The sequence below is a fragment of the Chiroxiphia lanceolata genome, unplaced genomic scaffold (assembly GCF_009829145.1).
Source record: "Chiroxiphia lanceolata isolate bChiLan1 unplaced genomic scaffold, bChiLan1.pri scaffold_49_arrow_ctg1, whole genome shotgun sequence".
Classification (NCBI taxonomy): Eukaryota; Metazoa; Chordata; class Aves; order Passeriformes; family Pipridae; genus Chiroxiphia; species Chiroxiphia lanceolata.
In genome coordinates this window covers 458073-479605 of record NW_022476524.1, presented here as the reverse complement: position 1 = coordinate 479605, position 21533 = coordinate 458073, and the positions used below count along the sequence as shown (strand labels likewise).

General features: G+C 52.2%; 2 protein-coding genes across 2 annotated transcripts; both read right to left on the bottom strand.

Moving 5' to 3' along the window:
* Window positions 1–509: 509 nt before the first annotated feature.
* LOC116781634 (rho GTPase-activating protein SYDE1-like) lies at window positions 510–2113 on the bottom strand (the record flags this gene model as incomplete). Its single annotated transcript, XM_032677294.1, has 2 exons — window positions 1894–2113; window positions 510–945 (listed from the first exon to the last, which is right to left on the bottom strand). Coding segments are annotated over exons 1-2 (530 nt in total), but the record flags the coding sequence as incomplete, so codon positions are not given.
* A 2944-nt stretch (window positions 2114–5057) lies between these two features.
* LOC116781633 (CD209 antigen-like protein 2) lies at window positions 5058–20169 on the bottom strand. The gene is made up of 8 exons (XM_032677293.1): window positions 19860–20169; window positions 18560–18610; window positions 17044–17127; window positions 16055–16197; window positions 12278–12503; window positions 10772–10941; window positions 6289–6398; window positions 5058–5267 (listed from the first exon to the last, which is right to left on the bottom strand). Exons 1-8 carry the CDS (start codon window positions 19930–19932, stop codon window positions 5132–5134), a joined length of 993 nt encoding a protein of 330 aa, XP_032533184.1. The 5' UTR covers window positions 19933–20169; the 3' UTR covers window positions 5058–5131.
* Between the last annotated feature and the right edge of the window lie 1364 nt (window positions 20170–21533).

The window sequence follows — 21533 nt, the reverse complement described above, 5'->3', positions numbered from 1 at the left end:
TTGGGGCACTGGGGAGGGTCTGGGGGCACTGGGAAGGTGTGGGAAGGGTCTGGGGGCACTGGGAAGGGTGTGGTGACACTGGCAAGGGTGGGAAGGGGTCTGGGGGCACTGGGAAGGGTGGGGAGGGTCTGGGGGCACTGGGAGGGGTCTGGGGGCACTGGGAAGGGTCTGGGGACACTGGGAAGTGGGACATTGGGGACAGGGGACACTGAGGTCCAGGTGACACTGGGGACACTGTCCAGGTGACAGGGGACACTGGGGACACTGGGGACACTGGGGACAGGCTCCAGGTGACACTGGGGGCACTGTCCAGGTGACACGGGGGACACTGGGGCCACTGTCCAGGTGACACTGGTGACCCCGGGCACACTGGGGACACTGTCCAGGTGACAGGGGACACTGGGGCCACTGTCCAGGTGACACTGGGGCCACTGTCCAGGTGACACTGGGGACACTGGGGACACTGGGGCCACTGTCCAGGTGACACTGGTGACCCCGGGCACACTCACCCCCTCCCCGTGTCCCGTCTCCTTCCTCCTCCTCCTCCTCCTCCTCGTCTCCGCCTCCTCCGGCTCCCCCCGCCGCTCCCCCGCCCTTTTTTGGGGGGGGTCCCTCCCGGGGGGGGTCGTCGCCGTCGTCCTCGGGGATGGGGTTGTACCAGATGTGCCCCCCCCCCGCCCTCGGTGCCATTCCCGGCCGAAATTCCCGCTTTTCCCGGAGCCTCGGGATCCTTCCCGGCCGCCAGGACCCAGCGGCGGCTGCTCCTCTCCAGGCTCTGCAGGTACGCGCCGGGCCCGGGGGGTCTCCCGGGACCCCCCAAAATCCCCCCCGGGACGCTCAGGGGCTCCTCTTCCTCCTCCTCGTCTTCCTCATCTTCCTCTTCCTCCTCCTCCTCGCCGGGACCCCCCGGATTTGGGGCGTTGGGGTTTGGGGGGGTGGGATGAGCTGGGGGGGAGAGGGAGAATGAGGGGGAGGAGTGAGGGTCTCCCGGGACCCCCCAAAATCCCCCCCGGGACACTCAGGGGCTCCTCTTCCTCCTCCTCCTCCTCCTCCTCCTCCTCCTCTTCCTCCTTGCCGGGACCCCCCGGATTTGGGGCGGGGGGGGAATTTGGGGGATTGGGGAAGGGGGTGGAGGGAGAGAGAGAATGAGGGGGAGGAGTGAGGGTCTCCCGGGACCCCCCAAAATCCCCCCCGAGACGCTCAGGGGCTCCTCTTCCTCCTCCTCCTCCTCATCCTCTTCCTCCTCCTCATCCTCGCCGGGACCCCCCGGATTTGGGGCGTTGGGGTTTGGGGGGGTCCCACCTTCGAGGGGTCCCTTTTTTGGGGGGCTCCCACCCTATGGGGGGGTCTCTTCCTTAGGGATTCCCTTCCTGGGGGAGGAGTCTCCTCCTCGGGGGGGGGGTTCCCACCCTCGCGGGGTCCCTTTTTTGGGGAGGGTCCCATCCCCGGGGGGGTCCCACCCTCGGGGGGTCCCTTTTTTAGGGGTGTCCCATCCCCTGGGGGGGGGGTCCCACCCTCGGAGGGTCCCTTTCTCGGGGGGGGTCCCACCCTCGGGGGGTCCTTTTTTAGGGGTGTCCTATTCCCGGGGGGGTCCCACCCTCGGGGAGTCTCTTTCTTGGGGGTGTCCCACCCTCGGGGGGGTCCCTCTTTTGGGGGGTTCCCACCCTCTGGGAGGGGTCCCACCCTCGGGGGGTCCCTTTTTTGGGGATGTCCCATCCCCTGGGAGGGGTCCCACCCTCTGGGGGGGTCCCTTTCTTGGGGGGGTTGTCCCATTCCCGGAGGGGTCCCACCCTCGGGGGGTCTCTTTCTTGGGGGTGTCCCACCCTCGGGGGGGTCCCTTTTTTGGGAGGGGTCCCTTTTTTGGGGGTGTCCCATCCCCTGGGGGGGTCGTACCTCCATCCTCGGCCTCCTCCTCCTCCTTCTTCCCCCTCGGCTGGTCCCGACCCCGGAGGCGGGAGAAGGTTCGGCGCAGCAGCGGCTCCGCCATCCCCAAATCCCGGGATTCCTCGGGATTCCCGGGATTCCCCCCCCGGGACCCCCCCCCCGGGATCCTCCCCCCCCCCCCCGGGCCGGTTCCTTTAGCGCGGCGGGGCCTGGAGAGGCGGCTCCGCCATCCCGGACATCCCGAAATTCCTGGGATGCCGCCGGCGGCAGCGCTGCCGGGAGCTGTAGTCCGGAATCCCGGGAATGGGGAGAGACTTGGGAGCCGGGAGAGACGGCGCTGGAGTCGGGAGAGACGGGACTGGGATCGGGATAGACGGGACTGGGATCGGGATAGACGGCCCTGGGATCGGGATAGATGGGACTGGATCGGGATAGACGGGACTGGATCGGGATAGACGGGACTGGGATCGGGATAGACGGGACTGGGATCGGGATAGACAGCACTGGGATCGGGATAGACGGGACTGGATCGGGATAGACGGGACTGGGATCGGGATAGACGGGACTGGATTGGGATAGACAGCACTGGGATCGGGATAGATGGGACTGGGATCGGGATAGACGGCACTGGATCGGGATAGACAGCACTGGGATCGGGATAGACGGGACTGGGATCGGGATAGACGGCACTGGGATCGGGATAGACGGGACTGGGATCGGGATAGACGGGACTGGATCGGGATAGACGGGACTGGGATCGGGATAGACGGGACTGGGATCGGGATAGAGAGGACTGGATTGGGATAGACGGGACTGGGATCGGGATAGACGGGACTGGATCGGGATAGACGGGACTGGGATCGGGATAGACGGGACTGGGATCGGGATAGACGGGACTGGGATCGGGATAGACGGCACTGGGATCGGGATAGATGGGACTGGATTGGGATAGACGGGACTGGGATCGGGATAGACGGGACTGGGATCGGGATAGATGGGACTGGGATCGGGATAGACGGGACTGGGATCGGGATAGACGGGACTGGGATCGGGAGAGACGGGACTGGGATCGGGATAGACGGGACTGGGATCGGGATAGACGGGACTGGATTGGGATAGACGGGACTGGGATCGGGATAGACGGGACTGGATAGGGATAGATGGGACTGGATCGGGATAGACGGGACTGGATTGGGATAGACGGGACTGGGATCGGGATAGACGGGACTGGATTGGGATAGACGGGACTGGATTGGGATAGACGGGACTGGGATCGGGATAGACGGGACTGGGATCGGGATAGACGGGACTGGATCGGGAGAGACGGGACTGGGATCGGGATAGACGGGACTGGGATCGGGAGAGACGGGACTGGGATGGGGATATTTTCCCCTGGATCGGGGGGATCACCTCTGGAACCGGGATAACCAGCCCTGGAATGGGAGCGACCCCTTTGGAATGGGAATATCCACCCCTGGAACTGGGATATCCACCCCTGGAACTGGGATATCCACCCCTGGAACTGGGATAACCAGCCCTGGAATGGGAATATCCACCCCTGGAACTGGGAATATCCACCCCTAGAATGGGAATATCCACCCCTGGAATGGGAATATCCACCCTGGAACTGGGATATCCACCCCTGGAATGGGAATATCCACCCCTAGAACTGGGAATATCCACCCCTGGAACTGGGATATCCACCCCTGGAACCGGGATATCCACCTCTGGAATGGGAATATCCACCCTGGAACTGGGATATCCACCCCTGGAATGGGAATATCCACCCTGGAACTGGGATATCAAGGCCTGGAAGGGGGAAGCCCCCCTGGAATGGGAATTAAAGGGACACATCTCTCCCCCCTCCCCCCAAAAAAAACCACATCGATTTTTGGCTGAAAAGTCCTTCACGAAAATCAGCCTTTCCATCCCACCGAGGGTTTCTGAGAATTCCCAGGATTTGGGGCTGGAGGGGGAGGGGGGTTGGGGGTGATTTGGGGCAAAAAAAAAAAAAAGGGCCCAATTAGTTCATATTAAAAAAATCCAAGTTCTATTGGGGGATAATTTGGGGGATGGAAAGAAGGACAAGGGCGAAGATTTAGGGGGTTCTGGGGGGGAGAGTTTTGGATTTTGGGGGGAATTGGGGGATTTTGGGGGGGAATTTGGGGTTTTAGGGGGGTTTTGGGGGGGGTTGGAGAGATCTGGGGGGGGAATTTGGGGTTTTTGGGGGGTTTTGGGGGGATGTGGAGGAATTTTGGGAGGGTATTTTGGGTTTTTTTTGGGGGGAATTCGTTTTTTTTGGGGGGGGCTTTGGGGGGGGTGGAGGGATTTGGGGGGGTATTTTGGGTTTTTTGGGGGGAATTCGGGTTTTTTGGGGCGTTTTGGGGGGGTTTGGAGAGATTTGGGGGGGGAATTTGGGTTTTTTGGGGGGTGTTGGGGGGATTTGGAGGGATTTTAGGGAGGTATTTTGGTTTTTTGGGGGGAATTCGGGGTTTTTGGGGCATTTTGGGGGGTTTGGAGAGATTTTTTTGGGGGGAATTCGGGTTTTGTGGGGGGAATTCGGGTTTTTTGGGGCATTTTGGGGGGGGTTGGAGAGATTTGGGGGGGGAATTTGGGTTATTTGAGGGGTTTTGGGGGGTTTGGAGGGATTTTGGGGGGGTATTTTGGTTTTTTGGGGGAGAGTTCGGGTTTTTTGGGGGGCTTTGGGGGGGGTTGGAGGGATTTTTTGGGGGGTATTTTGGGTTTTTTGGGGGGAATTCGGGTTTTTTGGGGTGTTTTGGGGGGGTTTGGAGAGATTTTGGGGGGGGAATTTGGGTTTTTTGGGGGGGATTTGGAGGGATTTTGGGGTGTGTTTTGTTTTTTCGGGGGAGAGTTCGGGTTTTTTGGGGGGGCTTTGGGTGGGGTTGGAGGGATTTTTTGGGGGGTATTTCGGGTTTTTTGGGGGGAATTTGGGTTTTTGGGGGCATTTTGGGGGGGTTTGGAGAGATTTGGGGAGGGAATTTGGGTTATTTGAGGGGTTTTGGGGGGGGGGAATTTGGGGTTTTTGGGGGGTTTTGGTGCGATTTGGAGGAATTTTGGGGGGGTATTTTGGGTTTTTTGGGGGGGAAATCGTTTTTTTTGGGGGGTTTTGCCGCGATTTGGAGGGATTTGGGGGGGTATTTTGGTTTTTTTGGGGGGGATTTTGGCGGTTTTGGGGGTTTTGGGGGAGGGTTAAATCGTGGGGAAAGTGGGAAAAGCGGGATCCGGGTCAGCAATTCCAGGATTTCTCGCAGATCCAGGGGTGGGGGGTGGAACAAAGGTCGTTGCTCCAGAATCCTTTGGGGCCGATGATCCCACAATTCCTCAGATCCTCGGCCTCGGCCTCGCCCAGAATTGTCCAAAAACTTGGGGCAAAAAAACAGGGAAAAGGGGCAGGAAAAAAACGGGAAAAGGAGGAGGAGAAAAGGGAGGAAAGAGGGAGGGAAAAGGGGGGAAAAGGAGGAGGGAAAAGAGGGAAAAGAAGGAGGAAAATTTCCGGATTATTTCCCATTTTTGAGGATTTTTCCCAATAGTTTCCTGATTATTTCCCATTTTTGAGGATTTTCCCATATTTGAGGATTTTTTCCAATAATTCCCTGATTATTTCCCATTTTTGAGGATTTTCCCAGTAATTTCCTGATTATTTCCCATTTTTGAGGATTTTCCCATATTTGAGGATTTTTCCCAGTAATTCCCTGATTATTTCCCATTTTTGAAGATTTTCCCAATAATTCCCTGATTATTTCCCATTTTTGAGGATTTTTCCCAATAATTTCCTGATTATTTCCCATTTTTGAGGATTTTTCCCAATAATTTCCTGATTATTTCCCATTTTTGAGGATTTTTCCCAATAATTCCCTGATTATTTCCCATTTTTGAGGATTTTTCCCAATAATTTGATTTTTCCCAGTAATTTCCTGATTATTTCCCATTTTCAAGGATTTTCCCAATAATTCCTGATTATTTCCCGTTTTTGAGGATTTTTCCCAATAATTTCCTGATTATTTCCCATTTTTGAGGATTTTCCCAGTAATTTCCTGATTATTTCCCATTTTTGAGGATTTTTGAGGATTTTTCCCAATAATTTCCTGGTTATTTCCCATTTTTGAGGATTTTTCCCAATAATTCCCTGATTATTTCCCATTTTTGAGGATTTTTCCCATTAATTTGATTTTTCCCAATAATTTCCTGATTATTTCCCAATTTTGAGGATTTTTCCCAATAATTCCCTGATTATTCCCCATTTTTGAGGATTTTCCCAAAAATTCCCTGATTCTTTCCCATTTCTGAGGATTTTCGAGGCTTTTTCCCACTAACTCCCTGATTATTCCCGGTTTTCGAGGCTCCTTCCCCCGAGCGTTGGGAATTCCCGGTCGGAATTCCTACCTGAAGTCGGGATTTTCCCCGTTGATCCAAACCCACTTCCCTTTTCCCTCCTGGTCCGTCATTCCCATCCAGTAGGAGCTGCTCCGGTTCGTGTTCTCCAGCAGGAATTCCTGGAAAAACGGCCCCAACTCCGCAATTCCCGGGAATTCCCAAGCAGTTTTTGGGGGGGAATTAAGTCGTGGGGAAAGAGGGGGAATTCCGGGTTGGGAATTCCGGGCTGGGAATTGCAGGAAGGGGGAATTTTCGGAGCCGCGATTCCAAGGGGGGAATTCCAGAGGGGGAATTCCCCGGGGGGGGAAAATTCCAGGGTGGGAATTCCGGGAGGGGAATTTCGGAGTAGGGGATCTCCGAGCGGGAATTCAGGGAGGGAATTCCAGGCTGGGAATTCCAAGGTGGGAGTTGCAGAGCGAGAATTCCGGCGTGGGATATCCAGAGGGGGCTTCCCAGAGCGGGAATTCCCAAGGGTGGGAATGGCCCAAGGGAAGGAATTCCAAGGAGGGAGAATTCCGGGATGGGGATTCCGGACTGGGAATTCCAGAGTGGGAATTCCGGGGCGGGAATTCCAGGGTAGGAAAATTCCAGAGTGGGAATTCCGGGGCGGGAATTCCACGACGTACAATCCATTATTATTTCCATTATTTCCACAATTTTCCGTGGTGGGAGCGGGAATTCCGGGGTGGGAAAATTCCAGGGTAGGAAAATTCCAGGGTGGGAATTCCAGGGCGGGAAAATTCCGGGGTGGGAAAATTCCAGGGTAGGAAAATTCCAGGGTAGGAAAATTCCAGGGTAGGGGGAAATTCCAGGGTAGGAAAATTCCAGGGTAGGAAAATTCCAGGGCAGGAAAATTCCAGGGTGGGGAAATTCCAGGGTGGGAAAATTCCAGAGTGGGAAAATTCCAGGGTGGGAATTCCAGGGCAGGAAAATTCCAGGGCGGGAAAATTCCAGGGTGGGAAAATTCCAGGGTAGGAAAATTCCAGGGTAGGAAAATTCCTGGGTAGGGAATTCCAGGGTGGGAAAATTCCAGGGCAGGAAAATTCCAGGGTGGGAATTCCAGGGCAGGAAAATTCCAGGGTAGGGGAATTCCAGGGTGGGAAAATTCCAGGGTGGGGAAATTCCAGGGTAGGAAAATTCCAGGGTAGGAAAATTCCAGGGTAGGGGGAAATTCCAGGGTAGGAAAATTCCAGGGCAGGAAAATTCCAGGGTGGGAAAATTCCAGGGTGGGAAAATTCCAGGGCAGGAAAATTCCAGGGTAGGGGAATTCCAGGGTAGGGGGAAATTCCAGGGTAGGAAAATTCCAGGGTGGGAAAATTCCAGGGTGGGGAAATTCCAGGGTAGGAAAATTCCTGGGTAGGAAAATTCCAGGGTGGGAAAATTCCAGGGCAGGAAAATTCCTGGGTAGGAAAATTCCAGGGTAGGAAAATTCCAGGGTAGGAAAATTCCAGGGTAGGAAAATTCCTGGGTAGGGGAATTCCAGGGTGGGAAAATTCCAGGGTAGGAAAATTCCAGGGTAGGAAAATTCCAGGGTGGGAAAATTCCAGGGTGGGAAAATTCCAGGGCAGAAAAATTCCAGGGTGGGAAAATTCCAGGGTGGGAAAATTCCAGGGTGGGAATTCCAGGGCGGGAAAATTCCAGGGTAGGAAAATTCCAGGGTGGGAAAATTCCAGGGTGGGAATTCCAGGGTGGGAAAATTCCAGGGTGGGAAAATTCCAGGGTAGGAAAATTCCAGGGTAGGAAAATTCCAGGGTAGGGGGAAATTCCAGGGTAGGAAAATTCCAGGGCGGGAAAATTCCAGGGCAGGAAAATTCCAGGGCAGGAAAATTCCAGGGTGGGAAAATTCCTGGGTAGGGAATTCCAGGGTGGGAAAATTCCAGGGCGGGAAAATTCCAGGGCAGGAAAATTCCAGGGTAGGGGAATTCCAGGGGGGGAAAATTCCAGGGTAGGAAAATTCCAGGGCAGGAAAATTCCAGGGTGGGGAAATTTCAGGGTAGGGGAATTCCAGGGTGGGAAAATTCCAGGGTGGGAAAATTCCAGGGTGGGAAAATTCCAGGGCGGGAAAATTCCAGGGTGGGAAAATTCCAGGGTAGGAAAATTCCTGGGTAGGAAAATTCCAGGGTGGGAAAATTCCAGGGTAGGAAAATTCCTGGGTAGGGAATTCCAGGGCAGGAAAATTCCAGGGTAGGAAAATTCCAGGGTGGGAAAATTCCAGGGTGGGAAAATTCCAGGGCAGGAAAATTCCAGGGCAGGAAAATTCCAGGGCAGGAAAATTCCAGGGTGGGAATTCCAGGGCAGGAAAATTCCAGGGCAGGAAAATTCCAGGGTAGGGGAATTCCAGGGTGGGAAAATTCCAGGGTGGGGAAATTCCAGGGTAGGAAAATTCCAGGGTAGGAAAATTCCAGGGTAGGGGGAAATTCCAGGGTAGGAAAATTCCAGGGCAGGAAAATTCCAGGGTGGGAAAATTCCAGGGTAGGGGGAAATTCCAGGGTAGGAAAATTCCAGGGCAGGAAAATTCCAGGGTAGGAAAATTCCTGGGTAGGGGAATTCCAGGGTGGGAAAATTCCAGGGTGGGAATTCCAGGGCAGGAAAATTCCAGGGTAGGGGAATTCCAGGGTGGGAAAATTCCAGGGTGGGGAAATTCCAGGGTAGGAAAATTCCAGGGTAGGAAAATTCCAGGGTAGGGGGAAATTCCAGGGTAGGAAAATTCCAGGGTGGGAAAATTCCAGGGTGGGAAAATTCCAGGGTGGGAATTCCAGGGTGGGAAAATTCCAGGGTAGGAAAATTCCAGGGTGGGAAAATTCCAGGGTGGGAAAATTCCAGGGTGGGAAAATTCCAGGGTAGGAAAATTCCAGGGTAGGAAAATTCCAGGGTGGGAAAATTCCAGGGCGGGAAAATTCCAGGACGGGAAAATTCCAGGGTAGGAAAATTCCAGGGTGGGAAAATTCCAGGGCAGGAAAATTCCAGGGTAGGAAAATTCCTGGGTAGGAAAATTCCAGGGTGGGAAAATTCCAGGGTGGGAAAATTCCAGGGTGGGAAAATTCCAGGGTGGGAAAATTCCAGGGTGGGAATTCCAGGGTGGGAAAATTCCAGGGTGGGAAAATTCCAGGGTAGGAAAATTCCAGGGTGGGAAAATTCCAGGGCAGGAAAATTCCAGGGTAGGAAAATTCCTGGGTAGGGGAATTCCAGGGTGGGAAAATTCCAGGGTGGGGAAATTCCAGGGCAGGAAAATTCCTGGGTAGGAAAATTCCTGGGTAGGGGAATTCCAGGGCAGGAAAATTCCAGGGTAGGAAAATTCCAGGGTAGGGGGAAATTCCAGGGTAGGAAAATTCCAGGGTAGGAAAATTCCAGGGTAGGGGGAAATTCCAGGGTAGGAAAATTCCAGGGTAGGAAAATTCCAGGGTAGGAAAATTCCTGGGTAGGGGAATTCCAGGGTGGGAAAATTCCAGGGTAGGAAAATTCCTGGGTAGGGAATTCCAGGGCAGGAAAATTCCAGGGTAGGAAAATTCCAGGGTGGGAAAATTCCAGGGCAGGAAAATTCCAGGGTAGGAAAATTCCAGGGTGGGAAAATTCCAGGGTGGGAAAATTCCAGGGTGGGAAAATTCCAGGGCAGGAAAATTCCAGGGTAGGGGAATTCCAGGGGGGGGGAAATTCCAGGGTAGGAAAATTCCAGGGCAGGAAAATTCCAGGGTAGGAAAATTCCAGGGTAGGAAAATTCCAGGGTAGGAAAATTCCTGGGTAGGGAATTCCAGGGTGGGAAAATTCCAGGGTGGGGAAATTCCAGGGCAGGAAAATTCCAGGGCAGGAAAATTCCAGGGTAGGAAAATTCCAGGGCAGGAAAATTCCAGGGCAGGAAAATTCCAGGGTGGGAAAATTCCAGGGTAGGAAAATTCCAGGGCAGGAAAATTCCAGGGTAGGAAAATTCCTTGGTAGGGAATTCCAGGGTGGGAAAATTCCATGGTGGGAAAATTCCAGGGTAGGAAAATTCCAGGGTAGGAAAATTCCAGGGCAGGAAAATTCCAGGGTGGGAATTCCAGGGTAGGAAAATTCCTGGGTAGGAAAATTCCAGGGTAGGAAAATTCCAGGGTGGGAAAATTCCAGGGTGGGAAAATTCCAGGGTGGGAATTCCAGGGTAGGAAAATTCCAGGGCAGGAAAATTCCAGGGTGGGAAAATTCCAGGGTGGGGAAATTTCAGGGCAGGAAAATTCCAGGGTAGGAAAATTCCAGGGCAGGAAAATTCCTGGGTAGGGGAATTCCAGGGGGGGAAAATTCCAGGGCAGGAAAATTCCAGGGTAGGAAAATTCCAGGGTGGGAAAATTCCAGGGTGGGAAAATTCCAGGGCAGGAAAATTCCTGGGTAGGAAAATTCCAGGGTAGGAAAATTCCAGGGCAGGAAAATTCCAGGGCAGGAAAATTCCAGGGCGGGCAAATTCCCGGTCGGGGACCTCGTGGGGTGGGAGTGGGGCGGAAATCCCGGGAATGTTTTCCCGAACCTGCTCCTCCTCGGAGTTGACGACGACCAGGTGGGAGCCCAGGTCGGCGCAGGCGTCCCGGGCCTCCCCCCAGCTCCAGGATTCCCAGGAAAAGGAGTAGCAGCTCTTCCCAAAAAGCTGCCACCCCGCCGAGCAGCGCCGGGAGCCCTCCAGGGTCCGGCAGAGCAGCCCTGGAATGCCGGGAATTCCCAAATCCAGCCGCGGGAATCCAGCGCAGAACCACCCGGACCCACGGGAAGGAGAGAAGGGGGGGGGGGAGAGAGGGGGGGATCAGGAGGAATTCCTGAAATTCAGGGGGGAAACAGGAGGAATTCCCGAAATTCAGGGGGGAAACAGGAGGAATTCCTGAAATTCAGGGGGGAAATCAGGAGAAATTCCCAAAATCCAGGGGGAAAACAGGAGAAATTCCCCAAATCCAGGGGGGGAATCAGGAGAAATTCCCAAAATCCAGGGGGAAAAACAGGGGGGAAATCAGGAGAAATTCCTGAAATCCAAGGGGAAAAAACAGGGGGAAAACAGGAGAAATTCCCAAAATCCAGGGGGAAAATCAGGAGAAATTCCCAAAATCCAGGGGGGAAAACAGGAGAAATTCCCAAAATCCAGGGGGAAAATCAGGAGAAATTCCCAAAATCCAGGGGGGAAAACAGGAGAAATTCCCGAAATCCAGGGGGAAATAGGGGGGGATCAGGAGAAATTCCCAAAATTCAGGGGGAAATCAGGAGAAATTCCCAAAATCCAGGGGGAAAAATCAGGAGAAATTCCCAAAATCCAGGGGGAGAAAACAGGGGGAAAACCAGGAGAAATTCCCAAAATCCAGGGGGAAATCAGGAGAAATTCCCAAAATCCAGGGGAAAATCAGGAGAAATTCCCAAAATCCAGGGGGGAAATCAGGAGAAATTCCCAAAATCCAGGGGGAAGTAGGGGGGGATCAGGAGAAATTCCCAAAATTCAGGGGGAAATCAGGAGAAATTCCCAAAATTCAGGGGGAAATCAGGAGAAATTCCCAAAATCCAGGGGGAAAAATCAGGAGAAATTCCCAAAATCCAGGGGGAGAAAACAGGGGGAAAACCAGGAGAAATTCCCAAAATCCAGGGGGAAAATCAGGAGAAATTCCCAAAATCCAGGGGAAAATCAGGAGAAATTCCCAAAATCCAGGGGGGAAACCAGGAGAAATTCCCAAAATCCAGGGGGAAAAAACAGGGGGAAAAACAGGAGAAATTCCCAAAATCCAGGTGGGAAAATCAGAAGAAATTCCCAAAATTCAGGGGGAAAATCCCAGAGAAAATCCCAAATCCAGGGGGAAAAACGGGGGAAATCAGGAGAAATTCCCCAAATCCAGGGGAAAAAAATCGGGAAGGAAATCAGAAGAAACTCCCAAAATCCAGGGGGGAAAATCAGGAGAAATTCCCCAAATCCAGGGGGGGGAAAACAGGAGGGAAATCAGGAGAAATTCCCCAAACTCCAGGGGGGATGCTGGAATTCCCGGCGGGAATTCCCGGGAGTCACCTGTGACCTCCTGGAGCTCCTGGAAGTGCTGCTGGATCCAACCCCGGAGCCGCGTCTGCCGCCGCTGGGCCGCTGCCAGCTCCTGGAGCACTGGGACCAGTATGGACCAGTATGGACCAGTATGGACCAGGATGGACCAGGATGGACCAGTAACACCCAGGGACCTCCCAGTACAGCCCAGTGCCATCCCAGTACAGCCCAGTGCCATCCCAGTACAGCCCAGTACAGCCCAGTTCCCTCCCAGTCCATCCCAGTCTGCCGCCGCTGGGCTGCTGCCAGCTCCTGGAGCACTGGGACCAGTATGGACCAGTATGGACCAGTAACATCCAGGGACCTCCCAGTACAGCCCAGTGCCATCCCAGTACAGCCCAGTGCTCCCAGTCCAGCCCAGTCCATCCCAGTCTGCCGCCGCTGCGCCGCTGCCAGCTCCTGGAGCACTGGGACCAGTATGGACCAGTATGGACCAGTATGGACCAGGATGGACCAGTATGGACCAGGATGGACCAGTAACACCCAGGGACCTCCCAGTACAGCCCAGTGCCATCCCAGTCCATCCCAGTGCTCCCAGTACATCCCAGTGCCCTCCCAGTACATCCCAGTGCTCCCAGTTCCCTCCCAGTACCTCCCAGTTCCCTCCCAGTGCTCCCAGTTCCCTCCCAGTACATCCCAGTTCCCTCCCAGTTCCCTCCCAGTACATCCCAGTTCCCTCTCAGGGCTCCCAGTTCCCTCCCAGTACTCCCAGTGCCCTCCCAGTACCTCCCAGTACATCCCAGTTCCCTCCCAGTGCTCTCAGTTCCCTCCCAGTGCTCCCAGTTCCCTCCCAGTACATCCCAGTGCTCCCAGTTCCCTCCCAGTACATCCCAGTTCCCTCCCAGTGCATCCCAGTGCTCCCAGTTCCCTCCCAGTACATCCCAGTTCCCTCCCAGTACATCCCAGTGCTCCCAGTTCCCTCCCAGTACATCCCAGTGCTCCCAGTACATCCCAGTGCCCTCCCAGTACATCCCAGTGCTCCCAGTTCCCTCCCAGTACCTCCCAGTTCCCTCCCAGTGCTCCCAGTTCCCTCCCAGTACATCCCAGTGCTCCCAGTTCCCTCCCAGTACATCCCAGTTCCCTCCCAGTTCCCTCCCAGTACATCCCAGTTCCCTCTCAGGGCTCCCAGTTCCCTCCCAGTACTCCCAGTGCCCTCCCAGTACCTCCCAGTACATCCCAGTTCCCTCCCAGTGCTCTCAGTTCCCTCCCAGTGCTCCCAGTTCCCTCCCAGTACATCCCAGTGCTCCCAGTTCCCTCCCAGTACATCCCAGTTCCCTCCCAGTGCATCCCAGTGCTCCCAGTTCCCTCCCAGTACATCCCAGTTCCCTCCCAGTACATCCCAGTTCCCTCCCAGTACATCCCAGTTCCCTCCCAGTACATCCCAGTTCCCTCCCAGTACATCCCAGTGCTCCCAGTTCCCTCCCAGTACATCCCAGTTCCCTCCCAGTACATCCCAGTTCCCTCCCAGTACATCCCAGTGCTCCCAGTTCCCTCCCAGTACATCCCAGATCCCTCCCAGTACATCCCAGTGCTCCCAGTGCCCTCCCAGTACATCCCAGTTCCCTCCCAGTTCCCTCCCAGTTCCCGCCGAATCTCCCCAAACCACCCCGGAATTCCCCGATTGTTCGGCGACAATCCCGGATTTTCCCAAGGAAACCGGGTTTTTCCCGGATTTTCCGAAGGGTTTCCGCCCTTCCCGGGGGAAAAGGGGGCGGATTTTCCCCCTTTTCCAATAAAATCCCAACCGGGAGCAATCCCATAAAACCCCAAGGGTTGGGATTCCCTCCAATTCCCAACGTTTTGGGGCGAAATCCTTCGGGATTTGGGATTTTGGGACGAGCTGCCCCGTTCCCGGCGGAATTCCCGTTGGGATCACGAACAGAGGGAGCAGAACTGGGGGATTTTGGGAAGATAATTCCCGTTTTTCCCTTAATTTGCACCGAAAAACCGCCGGGAAATGGGCAAAAATCCCCCCAAAACGGGCGTTTTCCAAGGAATTCCCGCGGGTTGGGATCCCAAGGACTCACTGGATTCCCGGTTTTCCGAGCAGTTGGACCTCAGGAGCTGCAATTCCTCCCAAATTTCTCGGTCTGGAGGGAAAAGGAAGGAAAAGGCCCCGGGTGGATCCCGAGGAATTCCCGGAATTTGGCCCGGTTTGGGAATTCCGGGGGGGGGGGGAATTTTGGGGGGGGAATTCCGGGGGTGGGGTGTGTGGAATTTCCTCTGGGATTGAATCCTGCAGGGAAGGGGGGGGTGGGAAACCTGGAAATTCCCATTCCCGGGTGGAATTAAAGCCGGAAATTCCCGTTTGGAGCCGGAATGAAACCTCAACATTCCCGTTTTTAGCTGGAAATAACCCCAAAAAATCCCATTCCAGGATGGAATCAACCCTCAAATTCCTATTTTGAGCTGGAATTGTCCCTAAAATTCCCATTTTGAGCTGGAATTCACCCTAAAATTCCCATTTTATGTGTGGAATTAACCCTAAAATTCCCATTTCAGTGTGGAATTATCCCTCAAATTCCCACTTTGAGTCAGAATTAACCCTAAAATTCCCACTTTAAAGGGGGAATTAATCCTAAAATTCCCACTTTAATCTGGAATTGTCCCTAAAATCCCCATTCCAGTGTGGAATTAACCCTAAAATTCCCCTGTTGAGCCAAAATCAACCCTAAAATTCCCATTTCAGGGTGGAATTAACCCTCAAATTCCCATTTGGAGCCGAAATTAATCCTAAAATTCCCATGTCAGTGTGGAATTAATCCCATCATTCCAATTTTGAACTGGAATTAACCCCAAAAATCCCCATTTCCATGTGGACTTAACCCCAAAAATTCCCATTTCTGTGTGGAATTAACCCTAAAATTCCCATTTGGAGCCGGAATTAACCCTAAAATTCCCATTGGGAGCTGGAATTAACCCTAAAATCCCCATTTCTGTGTGGAATTAACCCTCAAATCCCCACTTTGAACCAGAATTAACCCTAAAATTCCCCTTTGGAGCCGGAATTAACCCTCAAATTCCCATTTCTGTGTGGAATTAACCCTCAAATCCCCACTTTGAGCTGGAACCAACCCTCGAATCCCCACTTGGAGCCAGAATTAACCCTAAAATTCCCATTTCAGTGTGGAATTAACCCTCAAATTCCCCTTTGGAGCCGGAATCAACCATCGAATCCCCACTTGGAGCCGGAATTAACCCTAAAATCCCCATTTGGAGCCGGAATTAACCCTCAAATTTCCACTTTGAGCTGGAATTAACCCTCAAATTCCCATTTCTGTGTGGAATTAACCCCCAAATCCCCACTTGGAGCCGGAATTAACCCTAAAATTCCCATTTCAGTGTGGAATTAACCCTCAAATTCCCCTTTGGAGCCGGAATTAACCCTCAAATTCCCCTTTGGAGCCGGAACCAACCCTCGAATCCCCCCTTGGAGCCGGAATGAACCCCCCAATTCCCAGATTTTGAGGGGGACCCCGCCCGTTTCCGGGGCCCTTTCCCCCGGGTTCCCGTTCCCGTTCCCGTTCCCGTTCCCATTCCCATTCCCGTTCCCGTCCCCGTTCCCGTTCCCGCTCCCGTTCCCATTCCCGTTCCCGTTTTTTCGGGGCCCCACTGACGCTTTTGCAGGCCCAGGGTGAGGAGCAGGGCCCAGCCCAGGAGGCTCAGCCCCAGCAGGACGGACACAGCGGCCCCAGAGCGGCCCCGGCCCCTCGGAGCCCGATCCCGATCCCGATCCCGATCCCGATCCCGATCCCGGTCCCGATCCCGATCCCGGTCCCGGCCTTGGGGCTCCGGCTCCAGCTCGGCTTTCCCGGGAAAAGCGGCGACGGCTCCGGCGGAGGGGAAAGGTCCGGCCCGGGGAGGGTTTGGAGACCCCGCCAGGGTGTAAACTGGGGAGGGAAACCGGGATTAGGGGGGGTGGGGGCAAACCTGGGCCTGGGGGGACAAATCCTGAGCCTAATCCTGACCCAGGGGGGATAATCCTGAGCCTAATCCTGAGCCATGGGAGCTAATCCTGATCCCAATCCTGGTCCTGGGAGGCGAATCCTGGTCCTAATCCTGGTCCTGGGAGGCGAATCCTGCTCCTAATCCTGACCCAGGGGGGCTAATCCTGAGCCTAATTCTGGTCCTAGGTGGTTAATCCTGGTCCTAATCCTGGTCCTGGGGGTCTAATCCTGGTCCTAATCCTGGTCCTGGGGGGATAATCCTGGTCCTAATCCTGAGCCATGGGAGCTAATCCTGGTCCTAATCCTGAGCCTGGGGGTCTGAGCCTGATCCTAATCCTGATCCTGGGGGGTCTAATCCTGGTCCATCAGGAATTAAACCCTAAAATTCCCATTTCAAGATGGAATTAACCCCTAAAGTTCCCATTTTGTGATGGAATTAACCCTGGAATTCCCATTCCAAGATGGAATGAAACCCTAAAATTCCCATTCCAAGATGGAATTAAACCCTAAAATTCCCATCCCAAGATGGAATTAAACCCTAAAATTCCCATCCCAAGATGGAATTAAACCCTAAAATTCCCATCCCAAGATGGAATTAAACCCTAAAATTCAGACACTGGGGTGGAAATAACCCCAAAATTCCTTTTTTGAGGTGGAATTAACCCCAAAATTCCCATTCCAGGATGGAATTAACCCCAAAATTCCCATCCCAGGATGGAATTAACCCCAAAACTCCCATCCCAAGCTGGAATTAGCCCCAAAATTCCCGTTTTCCCGGGGGAGCCTCACCTGTCCCGGGTTTGCTCCGAGGTTCCCGCTCCGACTCCGCCAGGGACACGTCGTCGTAATCGTCCTCAAAACTGTCCAGGGACCCTCAAAAACGGGGGGAAAAAGGGGAAAATCAGGATTTGGGATTGATTTGGGATCCACTTCCGTCCCCTCGACCTTCCCATCCCAAAATTCCGAGGAAGTCTGAGGCTCTCGGGGCTCGGATTTGAGCCGGGAAAGCGCCAAAAATTGGAATTTTCCTTTTCCCCTTCGGGGATTCCCGGGAGGTTTTCCCAAATATTTCTCCCCATACATTGATTTTATCCATTTTTATCCCCTTATCCTCCAATCCCACAAATCCCTTCGAGGATTCCCGGGAGGTTTTCCCAAATATTTCTCCCCATACATTGATTTTATCCATTTTTACCCCCTTATCCTCAAATCCCACAATTCCCTAATTCACATGGAATGTGAATTATTCATATTTATACTCATATGCTGTATTGATATATAATATACAATATATAATTAATATATAATTAATTACATATAATATATAATCGATAGATTTTATTATAAATAATATTAAATCTATTAAATATGCAAATAGTTTTTATTCATAATAATTTGCAATAGTTTATATAAAATATGTAATTTTATCGAATTATTTCTCTCCTGTCACATAAATATTTCTATAAATGTGACCTAAATATTGTAAAAATATAACTGAAGCATAAATAATAATCAGAATCGATTTTTAAATTAAAAATAAAGATGATTTTATACTAAGATGAATTTTAAACAATGTCCAATTTTCTCTTAAGATAACCAGACATTTTTTTAAATTGACATGTTTTATATATTTTATACATATTTTTTATTAAGATAACGTATAAAATATAAGCCAGGGAATTGAAAATAAAAAAACTCAAAATACAAAATATTAAAATATAAAATATTAAAATATAAAATATAAAATATAAACTGTTAAATATTAAAATATAAAATATAAACTGTTAAATATTAAATGTTAAATATGAAATATTAATATTACAAATACAAACACAAATACAGTGAACATCATCTGTGGTTTATAATAAATTTTTATTCTATTTGATAGAATTATCTATATTATATTATTATATTATATTACAATATATTATATATTATATCTATCATATTAAAATTTATTTTATTATAATATTTGATTCTAATCTTTCTACAAAGTCTATTGTATTCCAGATAATATTAGAATAAAATGTCTTTATTTTATTAGAAAATTCCCTTTGCTGCTCCCTGGGGTCGGATTTGAGCCTGGAAAGGTGGAAATCCCATTTCCAGGAGCCACAAATTCCCATTTCTGGGAATTTCTGGGATATTTTGAGGGATTCTTTGCTCCGTTTTGACCCCAAAAAAGCCAAATTTGGGAGCAAAAACTTCCCATTTGGAGCCAAAACTGAGGCGGGATCGACCCCTGGGAATTCTGGTTCCCACCCGCCTGAAAAACCCGGGAAAAGGGGGGAAAATCGGGATTTACCTGGTCTGAAGTCGCCCACCGGGGACATTTTCCCGGTGGAGGAGTAAATTCCTGCCAAAAAAATGGGAAAAAGAAACGAATTTGGGAAAAACTCGGAGAAAAACCCCAAATCCAGGGGAAAAAATCCAGGAAAAAAACCAAATCCAGGGGGAAAATCCAGGAAAAAAACCAAATCTAGGGAAAAAAATCCAGGAAAAAATCCAAATCCAGGGGGAAAATCCAGGAAAAAACCCAAATCTAGGGAAAAAAATCCAGGAAAAACCCAAATCCAGGGGGGAAATCCAGGAAAAAACCCAAATCTAGGGAAAAAAATCCAGGAAAAACCCAAATCCAGGGGGAAAAAAATCCAGGAAAAAATCCAAATCCAGGGGGAAAATCCAGCAAAAAACCCCAAATCCAGGGGGAAAAGCCAAACAAATCCAAGGGAAATCCCAGAGAAACCCCCAAATCCAAGGAAAAAATGCCAGGAAAAAAACCAAGTCCAGGGAAAACTCCCCTAAATCCAGGGGAAAGCCCAGAGAACCCCCAAAATCCAGGGAAAAACCTGGATAATCCCGGTAAAAAACCCCAAATGCAGGTGAAAATCTGGAGGAACCTCCAAATCCAGGGGGAAAAAAAACCTAAATCCAAGGACAAATCCCAGAGAAACCTCCAAATCCAGGGAAAAATTGGGGAAAACCTCAAATCCCCAGATCCAGGGAAAACCACCCTAAATCCAGGCAAAAATCCCAGAGAAATCCCAAATCCAGGGGGGAAAACCCCTAAATCCAAGGAAAAGTCCCTGGGAAAATCCCTAAATCCAGGGAAACCCTCCCTAAATCCAGGGAAAAATCCCAGAGAAACCCCAAATCCAGGGGGAAAAAAACCCGAATCCAAGGAAAAATCCCAGAGAAACCCCCAAATCCAGGAGGGAAAAACCCAAATCCAGGTAAAAATCCCAGAGAAACCCCACATCCAGGGGGGAAAAAAACCCCAAATCCAAGGAAAAATCCTAGAGAAAGCCCCAAATCCAGGGAAAAACCTGGAGAAATCCCCAAATCCAGGGAGAAAAAAACCCCAAATCCAAGGAAAAATCCCAGAGAAAGCCCCAAATCCAAGGAAAAACCCGGAGAACCCCCCAAATCCAGGGCCCCCCCCAACGAGTTTGGTCCTCGGGACGCCGACGGTGCCCTTCCCGCGCCTTCCGGTGCCGCCACGGAGAGAACACGGAGAGAACACGGAGAGGACACGGAAAGGACACGGAGAGGACACGGGAAGGCCCCGGGAAGGCCCCTGGAAAAGGGGGATCCCCCAAACTCACCGGGTTGCCTCGTCAGGCGTTTGGGGGGCGCGGGGGGGCCCAACCAGTTGCCGTAGGTCTCCTGCCGGGCCATGGTTTGCCGGAGCCCCCGGCACGCCCCCGGCAACACCCTCGCTCCCAAATTCCCTCCCCCGGCCCCAAATTCCCTCCCCCCGGCCCCAAATCCCCTCCCCCTCCCCCCTTCCCCCCCCCCCGGGGTCCCGATTTAGCCGCCCCGAGGTTTCGGTTCCTCCTCGGCGCCGCGCCGGCGATGACGCGCGACGGGGAGGGCGGGGGGGGTGCCAGAGGTTGGGGGGGCCGAGGTGTGGGATGGTCAAGAGTTGGGGTGGTCAAGAGTTGGGATGGGCAAGGAGTTGGATGGCCAAGAGTTGGGATGGTCAAGGAGTTGGATGGTCAAGGAGTTGGATGGTCAAGGAGTTGGATGGTCAAGGAGTTGGATGGCCAAGAGTTGGGATGGCCAAGGAGTTGGATGGTCAAGGAGTTGGATGGTCAAGAGTTGGGATGGCCAAGAGTTGGGATGGTCAAGGAGTTGGGATGGCCAAGGAGTTGGATGGTCAAGGAGTTGGATGGCCAAGAGTTGGGATGGTCAAGGAGTTGGATGGTCAAGGAGTTGGATGGCCAAGAGTTGGGATGGCCAAGGAGTTGGATGGCCAAGGAGTTGGGATGGCCAAGGAGTGGGATGGTCAAGGAGTTGGGATGGCCAAGGAGTTGGATGGTCAAGGAGTTGGGATGGCCAAGGAGTTGGATGGTCAAGAGTTGGGATGGCCAAGAGTTGGGATGGTCAAGGAGTTGGGATGGCCAAGGAGTTGGATGGTCAAGGAGTTGGATGGCCAAGAGTTGGGATGGCCAAGGAGTTGGATGGTCAAGGAGTTGGATGGTCAAGAGTTGGGATGGCCAAGAGTTGGGATGGCCAAGGAGTTGGGATGGCCAAGGAGCTGGATGGTCAAGGAGTTGGGATGGTCAAGGAGTTGGATGGCCAAGAGTTGGGATGGCCAAGGAGTTGGATGGTCAAGGAGTTGGATGGTCAAGAGTTGGGATGGCCAAGAGTTGGGATGGTCAAGGAGTTGGGATGGCCAAGGAGTTGGATGGTCAAGGAGTTGGATGGCCAAGGAGTTGGGATGGCCAAGGAGTTGGGATGGCCAAGGAGTTGGATGGCCAAGGAGTTGGATGGTCAAGAGTTGGGATGGCCAAGAGTTGGGATGGTCAAGGAGTTGGGATGGCCAAGAGTTGGGATGGCCAAGGAGTTGGATGGCCAAGGAGTTGGATGGCCAAGAGTTGGGATGGCCAAGGAGCTGGATGGCCAAGACAGTGCATGGTCAAGAGGTTGGAAGTCCTGGAGGTCGGATTCCAAGACATTGGATGTCCAAGAGAATTGATGTCCCAGAGGTTGAATGTCCAAGAGAATGGAGGTCCAAGAGAACTGATGTCCAAGATTTTGGATGCCCAAAGAGTTGGCTGTCCAAGATTTTGGATGCTCAAGAGAATCGTCCAAGAGGTTGGATGTCCAAGATTTTGGACACCCAAGAGATTGGATGTCCAAGAGATTTGATGTCCAAGAGATTGGATGTCCAAGAGACTGGATGTCCAAGAGTTTGGAGGTCCAAGAGATTGGATTTCAAGACGTTGGATGCCCAAGCCATGGGATGTCCAAGAGGTTGGATGTCCAAGAGATTG

What these genes read in the sequence shown, in the direction of transcription:
- LOC116781633 (XM_032677293.1), bottom strand. Translation starts at nt 19,932, where the DNA reads ATGGCCCGGCAGGAGACCTACGGCAACTGGTTGGGCCCCCCCGCGCCC. An exon ending in ACGCCTGACGAGGCAACCCG is followed by an intron (nt 18,611 to 19,859) that starts GTGAGTTTGGGG and finishes TTTTTTTGGCAG; the next exon opens with GAATTTACTCCTCCACCGGG. An exon ending in TCGGAGCAAACCCGGGACAG is followed by an intron (nt 16,198 to 17,043) that starts GTGAGGCTCCCC and finishes TTCCCTCCCCAG; the next exon opens with TTTACACCCTGGCGGGGTCT.